The sequence below is a fragment of the Cyprinodon variegatus genome, unplaced genomic scaffold (assembly GCF_000732505.1).
Source record: "Cyprinodon variegatus isolate N-32 unplaced genomic scaffold, C_variegatus-1.0 Scaffold352, whole genome shotgun sequence".
Classification (NCBI taxonomy): domain Eukaryota; kingdom Metazoa; phylum Chordata; class Actinopteri; order Cyprinodontiformes; family Cyprinodontidae; genus Cyprinodon; species Cyprinodon variegatus.
In genome coordinates, this window is record NW_015150805.1 from 609,809 (window position 1) to 626,861 (window position 17,053).

Genomic DNA, 17,053 nt, shown 5'->3' on the forward strand with positions numbered 1-17,053 from the left:
TAAACAGACCCTCAACATGATTCTACCTCCACCATGCTTAACAGCTGCTACAGTGTTCTTAGGTTGGAAGGGTTTTACCCTGGCTGGTCCAACTCTTTCTTTCCTGTTCTCTCTGTTTTTGTTTTTGTTTTGTTATGCAAATATAGGTTTGCCTGGAAGCCGTTTGGTTTGTCCACCTGGGAATCTGTAAATTCTTGTCTTACTTGAAGGTCCACTCTGTCAACATGCTGCTAAATACATTTTTTTTCTGGGCAGTGAGAGTGGGGTCCCAGTGTTCTCTTCATGCTGGACCCTTGATTGATTCAGAAAATCTTTGTTTTCTTTTTTAATCTGATGCTAGCAGTTTTGGGGCGAATAAACTTTGAAGCAAGTTTGTGTTCCCACAAAACATTGATTTTGGAAGGGATAAAGCACTGTAACATTAGGTTTAAGAAATGTTCCAAACCTAAATTATCTTTTATGAATCCTGTTTAGCTTGTAAAGAGTATTTACATAAGAGAATAAGATCAAATTAACTGAAACTGAAATTAACTGGAGTAACTCCCAAAACTACAGCAAAATCTAAAATAGTGATTTTATTTTGAAGGTCAGGTGACCGACCAACAATATGGAATTTGAATCTACTACCAGGTTCAACCTCCTTGCTGAAATAACTTTTTGACCTTTTAAGGAATAATGGAAGAAACAGCTGCTGCAGCCCTGGCCTCTGGCACCAGTGCCGTCCCATCAACCCCAAAGCCGCAGCCTGGCTCCTTCACCCCTTCCCGCAGTCTGCTGGAGTGGAGAAGGAGGGTCAAGTCTGAGTATATGCGCCTTCGCCAGCAAAAACGTCTTAAAAAAGTTGATAAAGTAAAGGTGGGTTAAACCATTTGTTTAACACATCAAATATATCTATCTAAGTCCATGTCTATTGAAAAAAACATTGTTGTGTTTATATGTGGTTTATGGCCTTTATTTGTGTTTTACACACTTTGGTCTTTATGTGTTTGTTTCCAGAGCTTGTTCACGTCCAACAGGGAGAAGATTGAGCTGCAGACTAATCTCCTAAACACAGAGTGGTCCAAGCTCAGGATTCAGGCTGTTCCTGTCTCAACGTTTAGTGGATCTCTGGCAAACAAGAAGGTATGCTCTCTGTTTAAAAGTGATTGATCATTAGTAAAATGTATTAAAAAATCCAGCTTTATATTCTGCGTGTAAGTAAAAACTATAAATCTTAAGGCAACCAAATCAGACAGTAAAAGAGGAAACTGATTATCTTAAGGAGATTATATTGCAAAAGTGTTTTTTCATAGCATTTTATCTATTTTCTCTGTCTGAGATGGAACAGCAATAGCTTATAATTATTTAAAGGATGTCTTCAGAGTAGGGTCCTCTGTAGCTCACCTCTGCTCCTCCTCTAGATGTGTACCGTGGAGTTTGGCTTCCCAGAATTCAATTCTCAGGCCGTTGCCATGAAGCCTCTGTCTACAGTAGCAGGGATCCCCTTTATGTACTCATGGTCACCACTGCAGCACAACTTCATGGTAAGATACACCCTCTTACCAGTGTTGTTAGTTTTGTGGTCTCTCTTCATCTGTTTTTGTGAATAATATATCATTTTCCTCATTTTGAAGCACTTGGAAATATCTCAAGTCACTGTGTTGAATGGAGCTTCAAATAGTGTTTCACATTATATTATAAGAGTTTTTTTGTTTTCTAGGTGGAGGATGAGACCTTCCTCCACAACATCCCTTACATGGGTGATGAGGTGCTTGAACAGGATGAGGCCTTTTTGGAAGAGCTCATTGACAACTATGATGGCGTTCATGGTGACAGAGGTATAAAGTAATAAACAGTGCCTTAAAAGTGCTTTTATTTCCTGTGACTCATATCCATGGTTCATAATCACAGTAGGATATTTTTGGGGGTTTGTGTCTTATCAGCTTTGCACCTGAAGAGACTGAAATTTTACTTTTTAGAGTAGCTGATTCATCGTTTGATTTCAATAATGACTTTGAACGTCTGTGTTTAACACATGAATAAGCTTTCTTCCAAACGTTCCCATTGTAGCTCAGGTGTTTGTTTATCCTCCACCCCAGCTTGTAACCAGCTTCTACCAATTCTCTCTCAGAATTTCCCTGTATGTAGAGCGATCCTGCCAACGCTGTGTTTTAGGATGGAGATGATGTTGGAATTACAGTATGGTTCTATGTGCTGTTAGTTTTCTGTAATATAAAGACTTTTATATGTAGGCCAAAGATGAGGAGAGCACCAACTCCACAAGTGTTCTGGAGATGCTTTACGTATCTTTTCAAAACCCACAATTGAGATTATTATTATTGGTTTCAATTAGAGTAAAATTACTTGAATGCAAAACAAATAGTTGAACTGTCAACAGCCGCTACCACTTAGCTGTGAGTCCCTCAATACTGACCATCGGCCTTTTTTGCAAAAAAAGATAACTCTGATTTTTTTTTAAACATTTTCAACAGCAAACAAAAACGTTTTATTAGTGCTATGCAAAAAAAAAAAATTTTTGCCAAATTTATTTTTTTTTTCAAAGATGACTTTTATCTGTTTTTGCAAAATAATTCTTTATATATATTTTTATATCAGTGGCGATTTCTCATTCAATTCTATTGAAGCTCAAACCTGTAATCCCCTGTAAATTTAATAAAATTATAGATAAATTATTGGTAAAATTTGCATTGTAAAACTTCATAACTGTAGTTGTTAGATTGCATTAATTATGCATTAAAATGCATCAGATTTCTTGAGTATATTACACAGTAATGTGCTGTTTATTTTATCTATCTGTCTCTCTATATATATATATTTATTCATATAAATATATATACTTACCTATAAATATAAATATATATTTTTTAAATATTAACACTTTGCATTGGCTTATCAACCAAAAAATTTTGTGGTTGTCATAGTAGTACTACATAAATTGTAGGTAAAATTTATCTGAATTTCGTAGTAGAAGTCTAATTTTAAGATGTTTTAAAGAACAACTTTGATGGTTTTTGTGTTTTCATGTTATGTTTTTTTTATTGCAGAGGGTGGGTTCATAAGCGACGAGATCTTTAAAGAGCTTGTTGATGCCTTGAGCCAATACTCTGACCATGAGGAAGACGAAGAGGAGGAGGGAGGAGTGACAGCAGCAGAGCTCATGGGGAAGAAAGAAGAAGAGAGGATGATGAGGAGGAGCTCGGTGGAAGGCTCAGAAGAGACTAAAGCTGGAACATTAATCAAGAGAAAAAGGAGAGGCACCAGTGAGGGTGAGTCTCTGTGTTTGGAGTGCTTCAGCGTGAACAAGGCACATACTGTTCTTCTTTCCTACACTGCAGCTGCCACAAGGTCGCCCTGCCACAGCAGCTCTTGAACTGGCATTGTTGCATTAAAGCTGCCCTTGTTTTCCCTTGTTTGAGGGAACTTGTTTGTTCATGACACTGATATGGCCTGACTCCTATTACAGAGCTGTGTTTGGATTAAGTGGAGGCTGCACACTTTGCTTACACTGAATCCATTAGAAATGTACAAAGATACAACAAAAAAAGAGAAGTACATCTGTTAAGAACAACTTTATTATTACTGACTGCCCATGAGATTTGGAAAAAATTAACAGTCTTATTGCAAAATGTGTAAACGTACAAGTTGCATAATGTGTGTTTGTGTATCTGTATCAAAACCTGATGTTTGGTCACATCAGGATCTCTTGTGTAACACGACTTGCTTTGTTTCTCAAAAGTGAAGGATGTGTCCAGCAACAAGAGGATCCCCAACGATAAGATATTTACAGCCATCGCCTCAATGTTCCCCTACAAGGGCACTACAGAGGAGCTGAAAGAAAAGTAAGAAAAGTGTAGTAAAGGGGATCTGTTTGCACCGTGATCATTAGTCTGTTGCTTAGCGTTCACCATGGAGATGTAAGCAGCTAGAGGTGAATTAAGAATGCTGGGTTCCTCTCTGGCTCTCCTACTCAAAAGTGTATTTGCAACAAGATCTGAAAGAGTTTCAACATTTAGAAAGAAACATCTACAGAAAAGTCTTCTGTATTCAAATTATTATTATTTTTATTGTTTCTTGTGTTACTTCTAGTCATATGAAAGAGTTTTGACACCGTATGACAGCCTGATATATGTCTAAACATTGCACTTTGTTTAATCATCAAACAGATTGATTAATCTAATATAGAAAATTAATATTTTTGTTTTTTTAAATAATAATTTCATCTTGTATAAAGATATCCAGAGACATATGACACTCTATGGGGAATTTTCATTCACCTAGTTTCCACTAAGTGCTTGAATCAAGACTTTGAATAGGCCATTTCCAGACCTTTTTGGGGTTTTTTCATGTATTGTTTTTAATGAAACCTTCTGAGCGGGATTGGTATTGAGTTTTAGATTATTGTCCTAAAGTTTAACTAAAGTTTAACCACAACTTAGGCTCCCAAAGTTCAACCATACATTAAAAAATGACCAAACGTTTGTTTTCAGCAGAGTAGAATATATTTTTCTGACCCTTCTGCCAAGCTTTCTAATCAAATAATGCAGTTTTATTAAATGTTGGGTGAGTTTTATACCTGATGGAATTGGACATATCTTCTTTTATTTTGTCTGCTCAAATTTTACCCATGAACTTTATCACACAATGTCTTTTCTAGCATCTCTTTGTTTAATTTTTTTGTTTAATCATTTCTAATAATTTTATTTTAAGCAGGTGGAGCCGGCAGGGGTTTAGATGTTTTGGGTTATTTTCAGTCCTACAGGATGACTGTCTCTTTTATTAAAACCTTTTTAAGACTGATACATTCTAATGACGATGTTTCTCAACTGCTCTCTAAATTGTTTAGATCAAGACATGATGCATTGGTTTTTTAGATTATTTTTTTTTGGCCAACTTCAAGTTGCTGATCAGGCTCTGTTTGAGTGATTTCTTCATATTGCTGGCCATCCACTAATTAGACTTGAATCTGTACATTAATACTGAAACCAAAAATTGTGGTTAATCACCATTAATCAACTCATTTAACAAGGGGAACATCTCTGCTTTTACATGGCATAAGGTTGCTTTGGACCATATTTTTCCTTTGAAAAAGTCTGCTCTTTGTATTTACTTAGTTTACCTATTTGTAATATCAAATCTGTTTGATTGTGTGAAATATTTAAATGAGATATTTCTAGAGCAGCAAATACTTTTCCACCTTACTGTGAAATCATTTCCCAATAAAATACATTTGACATGTTTTTCCCGCATTCTTCACAGGTACAAGGATCTGCAAGAGCCACCGGGCCCCGTTAAGCTTCCCCCTCTCTGCACCCCAAACCTAGATGGACCTTTTGCAAAGTCTGTGCAGAGGGAGCAGTCGTTGCATTCCTTCCATACTCTCTTCTGTAGACGTTGCTTCAAATACGACTGTTTTCTTCACCGTAATAGCCCTTTCTTTGCTTCATTCAAGACCCAGATAGATATAATGTTGTTGCAATATTTTATTATATTTACATTGAATGTTAAAATTTGTGCAGCAGGTAGTGAGAATACTTTGTCTCTGTTCATGAAGCTTTTCATGCAACACCCAACGTTTACAAGAGGAAGAGTAAGGAGATCCGCATGGAGACTGAACCGTGTGGCGACGACTGTTTCCTGCGTCAGGTATACCCAAGCCATGGGCTCTGTACTCAGAAAGCATTTCTATTACTCAACACTTACGGGGTTTTTTCCTATCAACCCTTCATTAATGCAGAAAGGAGCTAAAGAGTTTGTGGATCGGAATATGTTAAGATCGCAGAGATCTCGCAGGCGACGGAGGCAGCAGCGACCCGCCAGCGCCACAGGTTCTGGAACAACTGGGTCTGCTGAGGAAAGCAAGGAGGGTGAAAGTGACCATGAAACCACCTCTTCCTCAGGTATTACATTATTTGTAGCTAAAAGATGTTTGTTTTGTTTCAAAAAAATTAAATAATCCTAGAAGTTTCAGTCTCTGCAATATAAATGTTGTAATGTGTTTGAAGTTAGAGTTTCCTCTTGGGTGGACTCTGCAAAGCTCAAACACAATTTGTTTTCAGAAATCATAGACTAGATGCATCATTTACCATAACCTTCCTCTATTTTCCTGCCTTCTACATGACTGTGTTACCTCACCCGCAGCTTCCTGTATGAAAAAGGCAACATTTGGCTGCAGATCAAAGCGTTTAAGCCATATCCTGCTTTCCCCTCTCAGATCTTCTCCCAATATCAACTCTCCTTTGCCAAATAAAATAAACCACTTTTTCTGCATGAATAACTCTGCATAAACCTTGCCTTTCCATTCCTCTTCTTGCTTTTCTCCCTTCTTTTTATTTCTGCTTACATGCTAATGTAGAGAGCAGAAAGAGCGAAATATGAGAACTTTCCGCTGGCTTTTTGTCTTCTTTTCACCCTGCATATCTCATCTGTATTTCCATCAGCACCGTTCTTGAAACCAGTGCCGGAAACTGCCTGTGCTTAGCCGGTGACTCAGCAGACTTTCTCACACGTGTAAAGATAATGTGGAAAATCAGACTGTTGAGCAGACTGACACAGAGCATGAAGAAGGTAGAGCATGTGGCCATAGCACAGAGCCACCCAGCCTGTTGCCAGGCAACATTCACCTCTCTCTGCCTTGTCCTCTGGAAAGGAAAAGAATCAGTTTTGAATATTCAAGACCCTCCTTCAAATATGAGCGTGTCTATAGGATTACAACAAAACAATTTTAGAAATGGCAATTAACAGTTTCTGATAGTCCCCCTGTGCTTAATCTGATGTTATTCCAAATCCAGCTGCTCTATGATGGCCTCAGAAGTGCATTATAGAACATCACAGTGGAAAAAATAGAAATCTAGATGGGTCATATTTTCTTAAAAAAAGTGATTTTTTTTTTTTCTTGAATTGAGGAGGTAAGTGAGACACTTTGCCAATGGAACAAGACAATTTACATTTAAATAGGAAAAAAAAAACATTGCATTGTCTTATTTTCAGTGCATATTATCTAATTATCTAATTTTAAGAGTAAAAATACCAATTCCATTGGCAGAGTATCTTATTGACATGCTCAAATAATTGCTAAATACACTTAATCAAAGAAATATTGACTTATTTCTAGATCATTTCTTCAGTGTAGTGAACTAACAGGATTATAAAGAACAAAAAAAGGCACCAGACATTTCAGGAAACTGAATTATAAAACTGTGTCCCAAGCTTTAAACATCTGTGTTTGATATATCATCCAAAAATTCTAGAAGTAACAGTTAAAAAGATTGAAACTTTTTTTTTTCTTTTTTGTGATAAATCCCTTTTTTTCTCTTTGCGTCTGAAAAAGAGGGGAATTCTCGCTGTCAGACACCAATCAAGCTGCGCCCAGGGGAGGATGAGGCTGAGCAGCAGGAGTGCTGTGTGGTCCAGTGGAGTGGAGCTGAGGAGTCCCTCTTCAGGGTGCTGCATGGCACATACTTTAACAACTTCTGTTCCATCGCACGTCTTATTGGTACCAAGAACTGCAAACAGGTAAAAGTACTAAAATGCACTAATTAGAAAACTCCAACAGACATTTAGTTCTTTACTACACTTAAACAGGAACAGAAAAATGCATTTATTTTTCTTTAGAAAATGTATTTTAGAAGCATTTTTCAGCTTTTTTTCCACTTTGTGTTTTTAACAGAATATTTTTATTAGAATTAAGATTCACCTTAGATAAACAGGTATTAAAACATGAAAAAAAGCTGTTGTATAGTGTCCTGCTTTTCACATAAATGCATCCTGGGTAAGTTTAAAATTGGGCAAATTCACATTGTAAAGAAAAGTAGCAGCTTACTGTTTGTAGCTCAGAGTTACTGGATTCAGCTGAAGTTAAGGCAAAGAACATCATCTTAACTGAGCTCCACCTTGATCTATTTATAAAGCCCATAACAGACGTTCTAGCAGAACAAGCGTACATGAAATAAGCCATTAAACATGTAACAAAATAATATACTACCATCTAACACCTTTTGTTTAATGGTAATTACCAAAGAGACCTTCTTTTTATGTTATCTCAGTTTGACACATGGTTGTTTAGTTATAAAGTAGAAACCGTATTCCTGGTTTGTTTTTGAGGGGGTGTGGGCTTGCATCAGTTCCTGTGTAATGACACATGCTTATTGAGCCTGCGGTTTCATGGCGTTGCTAATTAGGCTGTATGGCATGTGGCCCCATAAACAAGGATTTGTACCAGATGTGACATTTCTCATAGTTCAGTATGATGCAAGTCTGCAAAGAAGCCAGATATGGAGTCATTTTAGTGTTAGTTTTATTAGTACTCTCTATAACAGTATATTGATCAAGTCTCTTTATTTTATATTCCACCTTTTAGGCCCATTTTCTTGTCTAAAAGCAACAGATTTAGTATTGGGCTGTCACAACCCTGCTAATATCCAGAAAGTCCCACCCACTTTCTCACTCATTTAGAATGCTAAAGCCAGCTGCGGCATTATGTATGTATGTGTACTGGGGAAGAGGCCAAATCTGAGTTTTGGCAACCAGAGGTGGTTTGTGTGTCAGTGTGTGTACAGATATACTCATGATTTTGGTCTCTGCGCTCTAGTTTTGAAAGCAGTAGATGGAATAAAGCTGATAAATGGAGTTTGCGCATATCATTGCTATAAGGACAAAGTTGTTTGTGTACTTAGTGACTGATTTCTGGTTAAAACGGCTGTTATTGACCTTTCCACCAGGTCTATGAGTTTGCAGCAAAAGAGGTTCTGATCCACCGTGTTCCTTTAGTAGATGGAGGCATCTCGCCCCAGAAGAAGAAAAGGAAACACAGGCAAGTAATCAGCTGTTATTCCCACAGCGCCTTGGAACTGTGTTCGTACCAAGGTTTCAACCAGTCTGTGTTTACTCTACACAAATGTCCTTTATTTCCATTTTCTATAATTGGGGGAGATGGAGTTAAATATACTTGGAAAACAGATAAACAATTCAACAAGATAGATAACCCTGTTTGGTTTGACAGCACTAGAGCAGGGGTCGGCAACCCTGGAGCTTGAAAAATGAAAATGGAAAAAGGTGGGGGGTTTTTTGTTAGTTTTGGTGTGCATGAGGCCAAAAGAACAGTAATATTTTTTTCCAATGCTGTAAAAAAATGTCTTATAAATTAATTTAAACAATAAATGTAAACATTTCTGTCAAAGAAGATTTGCGTCATAGCCTGCAACACACCTTTCAGCGCGGCGCTGTGCCTGGCAAGTGGCTGTTGTAAGCAAAGCGGCGGGTGTGTCTCAAGCCATGGATCTTAAAGGGGAAAAAAAAAAGGAAAATAGCTGATGATTAAAAAAAGAATGTCCTGAATCATTTGCTTTCATTACCAATGCGGAAGGTTTGCCTGCATGTTAGCTTTGTAATGAGAAGCTGGCAAATAATAAACAGAGTTATTGGGAAAGACATTTTCAGGGAAGGCATGTTAAATATGTAGCCGACCACCAAGTTGGGAGTGAGAGAAAAAATTGTGATTGCAGAACTTTTGGATAAATTAGAGGAGAGCAAAGATAGAATTAAGAAGTGGACTGCATCTCCAAACTCAACTACTGCAGCTAGTTTTCTTGCAACCATGGAAAACCGTCCACAGATCAAACAGGTAGTGCTCTGATGCAGGGATGTACATTTTCTTCCATTTTTCCCCAAATCCTCAAAATAGAAATAACACCAAATAACTGATTTGTTTATTATTTTTCTATAATTTTATCAATTCAACAAAACATATTTGTTATGGAATTTAAACTTAAAGCACCAAATATTGTACAGCAGAGAGAGTAGTCACATGAAATGACATTTGCTCCAGGATTAACATTTAATCATCAATGATTATTATATATTTAAGCCCATGTAGTCTTTTTTTATAGTGTCCTAATTCACTTAGCGCCCGTGTTTCCATATAATGGTTATATAAGACTTACATTTTTGCTGCTCTAGACATTGTTTATTCGGTTCAATATGTCTCTTTGAACAGTTTGGGTCGCCGACCTCTGCCCTAGAGAAAGCCAAGAGTAAGATAACCCATGATGCACTTGGTTTTAACTCTGTCTCCCTCCTCAGTTAAACTGAGTTATTCCTCCTTTAGCCATAGGTTTCACTATTGGCTTAGAGATTATATATTTAGTTGTATGTAAAGCCACTAAAATACCTACTTTTGCCATCAAGTCTCCTTTTTTTTAGCAAAGGAAAGTTCCTACTGTTGCTTTTGTGTTTTGTTACTGTATTAGGTTTTGAAACCCTGAATCAGTCGCTGGCTCTGGCTCCAGGTCTGCTGAGGGTTCCTTCCTGTTAAATAAGTCTTTCCTTTCTACCGACATGACCAGCATTCTCTATGCATTCAGTGTTGACTGCAAAGTCAACTACTTGATGCAATACGTCTGCTGTCCCTTCGTGCTCATTTAGGAGTAATCGACTGCAAAGCCAATTATTGAAAAGTGCCTTTAATTGTTTGTTGTTGCAGGTTATGGGCAAAGATTCAGCTGAAGAAAGGTAAATTAATCCTATGATATGATTATTACTTCGCCTTGCTCAGGAGCACAGTTTGTAGTGTTGGTCTTTCTGTTTTGTCCCCACGATGCTCCAGATAACTCGTCCAATCAGGTGTACAACTATCAGCCATGTGACCACCCTGACCATCCGTGTGACAGCTCTTGCCCCTGTGTGATGACCCAGAATTTTTGTGAGAAGTTTTGCCAGTGTGAACATGAGTGTGAGTATCACCTTTTGCTATCCACCTTTATTTTTTTGGTCTTTCACAAACAGTCACTGTGTTTGGTCTCTTCCAGGTCATTCGTAGTTGTAGGTGAAAATATTTTTTTTTATATAAAAAGCACATTTAATAGCAGTAATGGGGCATTTTTAAATGCCTGTAGTTTTCTGGCAGTGTTCAGAATGGAAATTATCCTCTCTGGGGGGATAGATGGCTGTGTGTTTGCCACAGGCTTTCCCTACAGGAGGACAGGCCCAGAGGAACTGTCCCTGAAATGGCCACATGGTGGAGGAATTTGCATGGTGGAGGAATTTTCCTTCATGAGCTCTTACAACAGATGAAAAGAAGGAAACATCTTTCTCTGGCTTGGAAGGATTTTTTTTCCCCCTCACTTGTTCACTCTCCTCCCTCTTCCATGTTACGCCGCCCTTTCCCGTACATAGAAGCGCCCAAGCCAAACAGGAAGCAGCCCCCTTTCCCACATGTGTGTGCTCCATTGACTTGGAGAGGAATCAAAGGGATGTCATAGGCTCTGTGCCTGATATAAAGCATCATCAGCATGAGTCAAACTCCTCCAGTCTGAAAAAACTTGACACATAAATCCCAGAGAGGGAAGGGATGGCGGATTAAAGAGCACCGCAGAGAGAAAAATCCATCAGGGCCTCTTGTTATGGTCAGTTTTCCCAGCTGAACAGAATATTTAGTTTAATGTTGATTAAGGTTTTTCTTCACCTCCCCAGAGGGTGTTATGCTGCTCTCTTTAAAACTGTATTTCAACAAGTCTGCAAAAATGTGTCTGTAATAGATTCTGGCCACTTCACCAGGTGCACCTTGCCACCACAGGATTAGACTCTTGTTCCTTTAAAACTGGTAGAAACCAAATTATTTGGTCCATACTGGCACAATGGCATCATACAGTGTCTTGTCCAAAGGCACAATGGTTGAGACTAAACACGGCAGTAGGACCTTTATCTGCTTCTGATATCAACAAGGTTTTTTTCTTCACAACTGATTGCAGGATGTTTTCTCTTCTTTGCTGTATTTTTTATAGACCCAGGGGATGATTGTGCTTAAAAATCCCATTAGATCAGCAGTTTGTAAAATGCTCAGACTGGTCTGTTATGTATCAAAACAACTGCCACAAAGTCTGCTTTTCTTTCCCATTCGGATGCTAAGTTAGTCATCTTTTTCATATCTAGACGCTTTAATGCATCCAGTTTCAGTTATGTGAAAGACAGAGTTGCTGTTTTTCTCAATAAACAATTAAACAGCAGAGATACATTTAAATTATGGCCAATACTGATTATTTTGACATCAGTCTAGCCAGCCCCATATATGTGCTGCAGATTTTTTTGGACTGATTTTCCAAGCCAATATTTCTTTTTTCCATTTATGACAAAAAAAATAACACAACAAATGCAAGTCTGCATTTGAGTAAAAAGGAAGAAAAATATAAAAATATATATTAGCCATGGATAACAAATGTAAGGAGGAGCAATGCATGCATGGCACATGATCCCAAGACATGCTGAATGCAACAAATTTGTATATACATGCACATACACTGTAAAAACAAGCTAGAAATAATTAAAAATTTCATAAATTAGGTGTATTTACCCCTAATTTGAGTAGGTTAATAAGGTTAAGATGATTTGCCAATGAAATTAGTATTTTTACTCTTAAAATAAGATAATTACCTAGGATAATATGCTCCTGAAATAAGACAATGCAATTGTTTTTTTGTTTTGTGTTTTCTTATTTTAAATGTGAATTGTGATGTTTAACTGGCAAAGTTTATAACTTGCCTCTTCAATTCAAGAAAAAAAGACTTCTTTAGGTTTACATTTTTTGCTGTTTATTGGCCTTTTAGGTTACAATGATAAAAAAAAACTTTACCAGTGGCCAAAATGATCTGCTTGCCCATCTGGTTTCCTGATTGTCCTGGTCACGGTTTCCTTGTGTTTAAATGGTTTTCAGGCCAGAACCGTTTCCCAGGTTGCCGTTGCAAAACCCAGTGTAACACCAAACAGTGTCCGTGCTACCTGGCTGTGAGAGAGTGCGACCCAGATCTCTGCATGACCTGTGGAGCCGCAGACCACTGGGACAGCAAAGTGGTCTCCTGTAAGAACTGCAGCATCCAAAGAGGCCTCAAAAAGGTTCATTTAGGAGCCCGACACTAATGACATCGGATTCTGTTGCGCACCATGAAAACAATCTTTAAAATACCGCTTCTTTTTTAGCACTTGCTACTCGCTCCATCAGATGTTGCTGGTTGGGGAACATTCATCAAGGAACCTGTGCAGAAGAATGAATTTATCTCTGAGTACTGCGGAGAGGCATGTCCAAACAGTTTAATCAGATTTCTGTTTAAATGTTTTATTCACAATAGCTTCTTACAAAGATATTTTTCACTTATGCCTGCAGTTAATCTCTCAAGATGAGGCAGACCGACGGGGAAGGATCTATGACAAATACATGTCAAGCTTCCTTTTCAATTTGAACAATGGCAAGTTTTCCCTTTTCTTGCTGCTATGAACTACCAGACGTTTTATTTAAGCTTATCAGGAAATGCTTGAAATGAAAGCTTCGGATGTTTGAATTGAAATTCATTTTAAAGATAATAAGCAGTTGATATCTTATTTTGAATAGATATGACTCACAGCATCTTCATTAAGCATAATGGCAAGCTAAGGCCCACACTGCAAAAACGATCTAGAAATAAGAAAAAATGTCTTGAATAAAGTGTATTTACCCTTAATTCTATTTTAAGATGATTTGCCAATTGAATTATTATGTTACTCTTAAAATAAGATAATTTAGCAATATGAAGTTGAAATAAGAAAATGTTTTTTTTCTTATTATTTTAAATGTAATTTGTCTTGTTCCATTACCTATGCCTCACTCACCTCCTCAATTCAAGAAAAAAAATTAGCTTATTTTAGGGAAAAAAAATACTTTTTTAGATTTATTTTTTTAAGGTGCAAGCCTACTTACACAAATCTGCTGTCATTAAAATAGTGATATGTACAAAAAGCAGGTTTGTGAATTTTAAACTATCTTTAACATTTTTTGTACGTTTTTTTTATACAGAAGTCAATGATTATATAGAAATAAAACAGGAGGTTGAAAACAGGGTGCTACTAACCAGTTTGTCGTGTCTGAAACATGAATGGAACAAATTATGTGATTCTTTTCAGACTGGTTATCAAACAGAATGGTTAACCGATGCACAGTCAGTAAAAAAAAATTAAATCACTAAATGTTTTGCTTTATACACAAATATCTGATGTCATACAGCTACCTTTACTATTGCCCCATGTACACTATCCTTTTGAAACTGTGTCGAGATCGGTCCGAGCACGGTAACCGAGATGACTGTTGCTTGTAAATGGAATGCAAACTGAAGCGGACCGTGCCAGACACAACCAAACCGTGCTTAACTGATACTATTTCATCAGTAGGCTCAGAGCAGTTCAGTTCAGGCTCAGTTCTCAGCTAACAAAGAGCACTTGAGCAGACCGCGTCATCTCCTTACAGTCAGCCTCCATAATCATGAAATTTCAGACATTCGTAAAAATACCAGCTTCCCTACCGTGCCACACAATTTCCAGTGGTGATTCTGCTTAGCAGTGTGATGAACCTCAATCTCTTTCATTATTTTCCTGCATCTGTGATCCCTGAATAAACTAACGTTTGAGTATCCACTTCCCAAAACCAGACTCTGTCAAGTAAATTCACCAAAGGCTGCCTTCTTTGCCTGTCTCCCTCCAAACAACAAAATGTCCCAATTATAACCAAACATAACGAACAAACATAAGCCATTTTAATTAGCTTGATTCCCTCCTTCAATGCTGCAGAGCGGTAGCACTTTAGATCGTCACTAGGAGGCGAAGAACCGTGCTAGCGTGATGGAAGGAACCGAGCTCTGAACGATTAACTGAGCTCAGTACGAAATCGGCAAGGATCTTTTTAAGAGGATAGTTTAAATGGGGTTTTAAACACTTAATGCTCTTAGTACATGTTTAACATAGGAGGATCGTTGGTGGCTCATTTCCCTCTACCTCCTTTTATCAATAAATGACCTGCCACCGAAAATTTAACAAGAGTTTGATGGGTTTAGATAAAGCACTTACATAAATCACCGTAATGTTTGAGACTGGATTTGATGAGCTTAAACCTAGATTTATATAAAAATAGGAATCCAGGAAATCTATCTTCGGCTGGCAAAATATAAACTATGTTACACAACTTTTAACTGAACCCTCCTTCAAAAACCCTGAACTAGAATATTGTCTCTGCAGATTTTGTGGTGGATGCTACAAGAAAGGGGAACAAAATACGGTTTGCAAATCATTCGGTTAATCCCAACTGCTACGCTAAAGGTGAGTTTTCATTTGCAATTTGGAATCAGGGTTTTTCCTGAGGACTTCTGTTTGGTGATGTTTTTTTGTTTGTTTGTTTTTTACCAACAATGCAGTTGTGATGGTTAATGGAGACCACCGTATCGGAATCTTTGCCAAGCGAGCTATCCTGCAGGGGGAGGAGCTCTTCTTTGACTACAGGTACAGTAACTGGCTTTATGTGACTCTCTAATGTTTTAAAAGTAAAAGGCCTACACACATTTTTTTAAATCTTTATAATTCTATTCTGTAAAACTGTTACCTTCATTTTTTCACCCACAGATACAGCCAAGCAGATGCTCTGAAGTACGTGGGAATAGAGAGGGAGGTGGACCTGATTTAGCTATGTTATTACATCCTTAGACTGGCCTTTGTTTGACATCTTTGTACATTATGCAAGCTTTTCCAGCATACATAATGTAGATCAGTTCAATGCATGTGCTGTCTTTTGACACATCAACTAAACATGAAAGGCAAGTACTTTAGCTTCAGTCAAATACTCTTCCCGTTCAGTCACTTAGTATTGTGGATTATAATCTTTGTATCCTGACTGGTCTGCTGGAAAGCTACCATCATTAACACATTTCTGTCACGATATAAGCTAATTTGTGTCAATTTTCTGCAAAAATAGGCTCCTAGGTGAGAAACCGACTGACTGAATGTAACTTTGTAGATGGCGAAGAAGAGGTCAAACCTCGCCAGAATTCAAGAATTGGTACTCAGATCATTGTATATACAGCAAACATACAAACATCATCATACCATGTTAATAAAATAATATAGTGAAAGTAAGTGTCTTCCTTTAAACATAAAAAAAGTGCCAAAATATTCTAAATCGTAAAGCTAAAAGATTTGCATGTGAAATGTTGTATAATAGCAGAGAAAGGTTGTGAAGCGATGTAAAACGTAAATCACCAGTGTTATTCTACACATTTAAGACACACCCATGTAAAAGTAGTTTATATTCTACCATTGTTTTTAAAAAGGAAAGCAACAATAATACAGTGCCTTGCAAAGGTTTTCACTCCAATTCAACATGATCACAATACGTTAAAATCTGAGTTTTATGTTTTTATATATATATATATATATATATATATATATATATATATATATATATATATATATATATATATATATATGAAATGTTGTCCAATGATATGTTTACAGCCCTACCTTTCATTGCTTAAATTACCACTTTAAACTGTTGTTCAAAAATACCTTTGTCTTGGGTTTTTCATACCAGCAGAGTGGTATGAAAAAAAAACCACTCTGCTGGAAATCAGTCTTAGTCAGTATTTTAGATCTTCTCATTAACTCTAATGACTTTCTTTGTCACAGCCAAAGCAAAAGATCCCCACAGCTTAATGATTGCAATGCCATCTTTTGCAGTGTGGGTACTGAAAGGAGATGCGTTATGTTGGTTTCCTAGAACGTGGTGTGTTTAATTGTTGTTCTCATTTTGCATAACTGTTTTGAAAAGGTAGAAACTGTATGAATACCACAATTTCCTTTTTTTTAATTAGTTGAAAATTTGAACACCCATCTATCTTTTTCCTTCTACTTTATAAGGTTGTGCACCACTTTGTGTAGGTCTGTAACTGTAAAATAAATTACTGTTAAATTATGTTAAAATAAAAACCAAGGAGTGCAAATCAATTTGCAAAGCACTGTAAACTTCTTTCTGAAACCATAAAAATATACATCATTTTAAAAAAGAGGCCTCCCCAAGAAGAGTTAAACATGTAAGTCAATACTGTGTACAGTGGATGCCTATAAAAATAAAATTTTAACTTTATACCTCGTATTTGTTGGCTGTTTCATTGCTTATTGTCTGTTTATTGTGTCCAGTGAGAAATTAAAATAACAAAAGAAGCATATATATATTTTTTTCCTTTTATTCAGATGACAGTTTGCTTTAATTTAC

General features: G+C 37.0%; 1 protein-coding gene across 1 annotated transcript in view; it reads left to right on the forward strand.

The window, feature by feature from the left end:
- Positions 1-16,026, forward strand: part of ezh1 (enhancer of zeste 1 polycomb repressive complex 2 subunit) — a 17,936-nt gene extending 1,910 nt beyond the window's left edge. The window contains exons 3-21 of the mRNA XM_015385930.1: positions 671-855; positions 997-1,122; positions 1,401-1,523; positions 1,700-1,817; positions 3,045-3,266; positions 3,737-3,839; positions 5,257-5,420; positions 5,552-5,643; positions 5,735-5,897; positions 7,328-7,512; positions 8,718-8,809; positions 10,478-10,506; positions 10,601-10,726; positions 12,704-12,882; positions 12,967-13,062; positions 13,151-13,232; positions 15,028-15,108; positions 15,204-15,288; positions 15,409-16,026. Coding sequence (XP_015241416.1) covers positions 676-855; positions 997-1,122; positions 1,401-1,523; positions 1,700-1,817; positions 3,045-3,266; positions 3,737-3,839; positions 5,257-5,420; positions 5,552-5,643; positions 5,735-5,897; positions 7,328-7,512; positions 8,718-8,809; positions 10,478-10,506; positions 10,601-10,726; positions 12,704-12,882; positions 12,967-13,062; positions 13,151-13,232; positions 15,028-15,108; positions 15,204-15,288; positions 15,409-15,469 — 2,307 coding nt within the window. The 5' untranslated portion in view covers positions 671-675 and the 3' untranslated portion in view covers positions 15,470-16,026. The remainder of the gene's footprint in view (positions 1-670; positions 856-996; positions 1,123-1,400; positions 1,524-1,699; positions 1,818-3,044; positions 3,267-3,736; positions 3,840-5,256; positions 5,421-5,551; positions 5,644-5,734; positions 5,898-7,327; positions 7,513-8,717; positions 8,810-10,477; positions 10,507-10,600; positions 10,727-12,703; positions 12,883-12,966; positions 13,063-13,150; positions 13,233-15,027; positions 15,109-15,203; positions 15,289-15,408) is intronic.
- Positions 16,027-17,053: the final 1,027 nt, after the last annotated feature.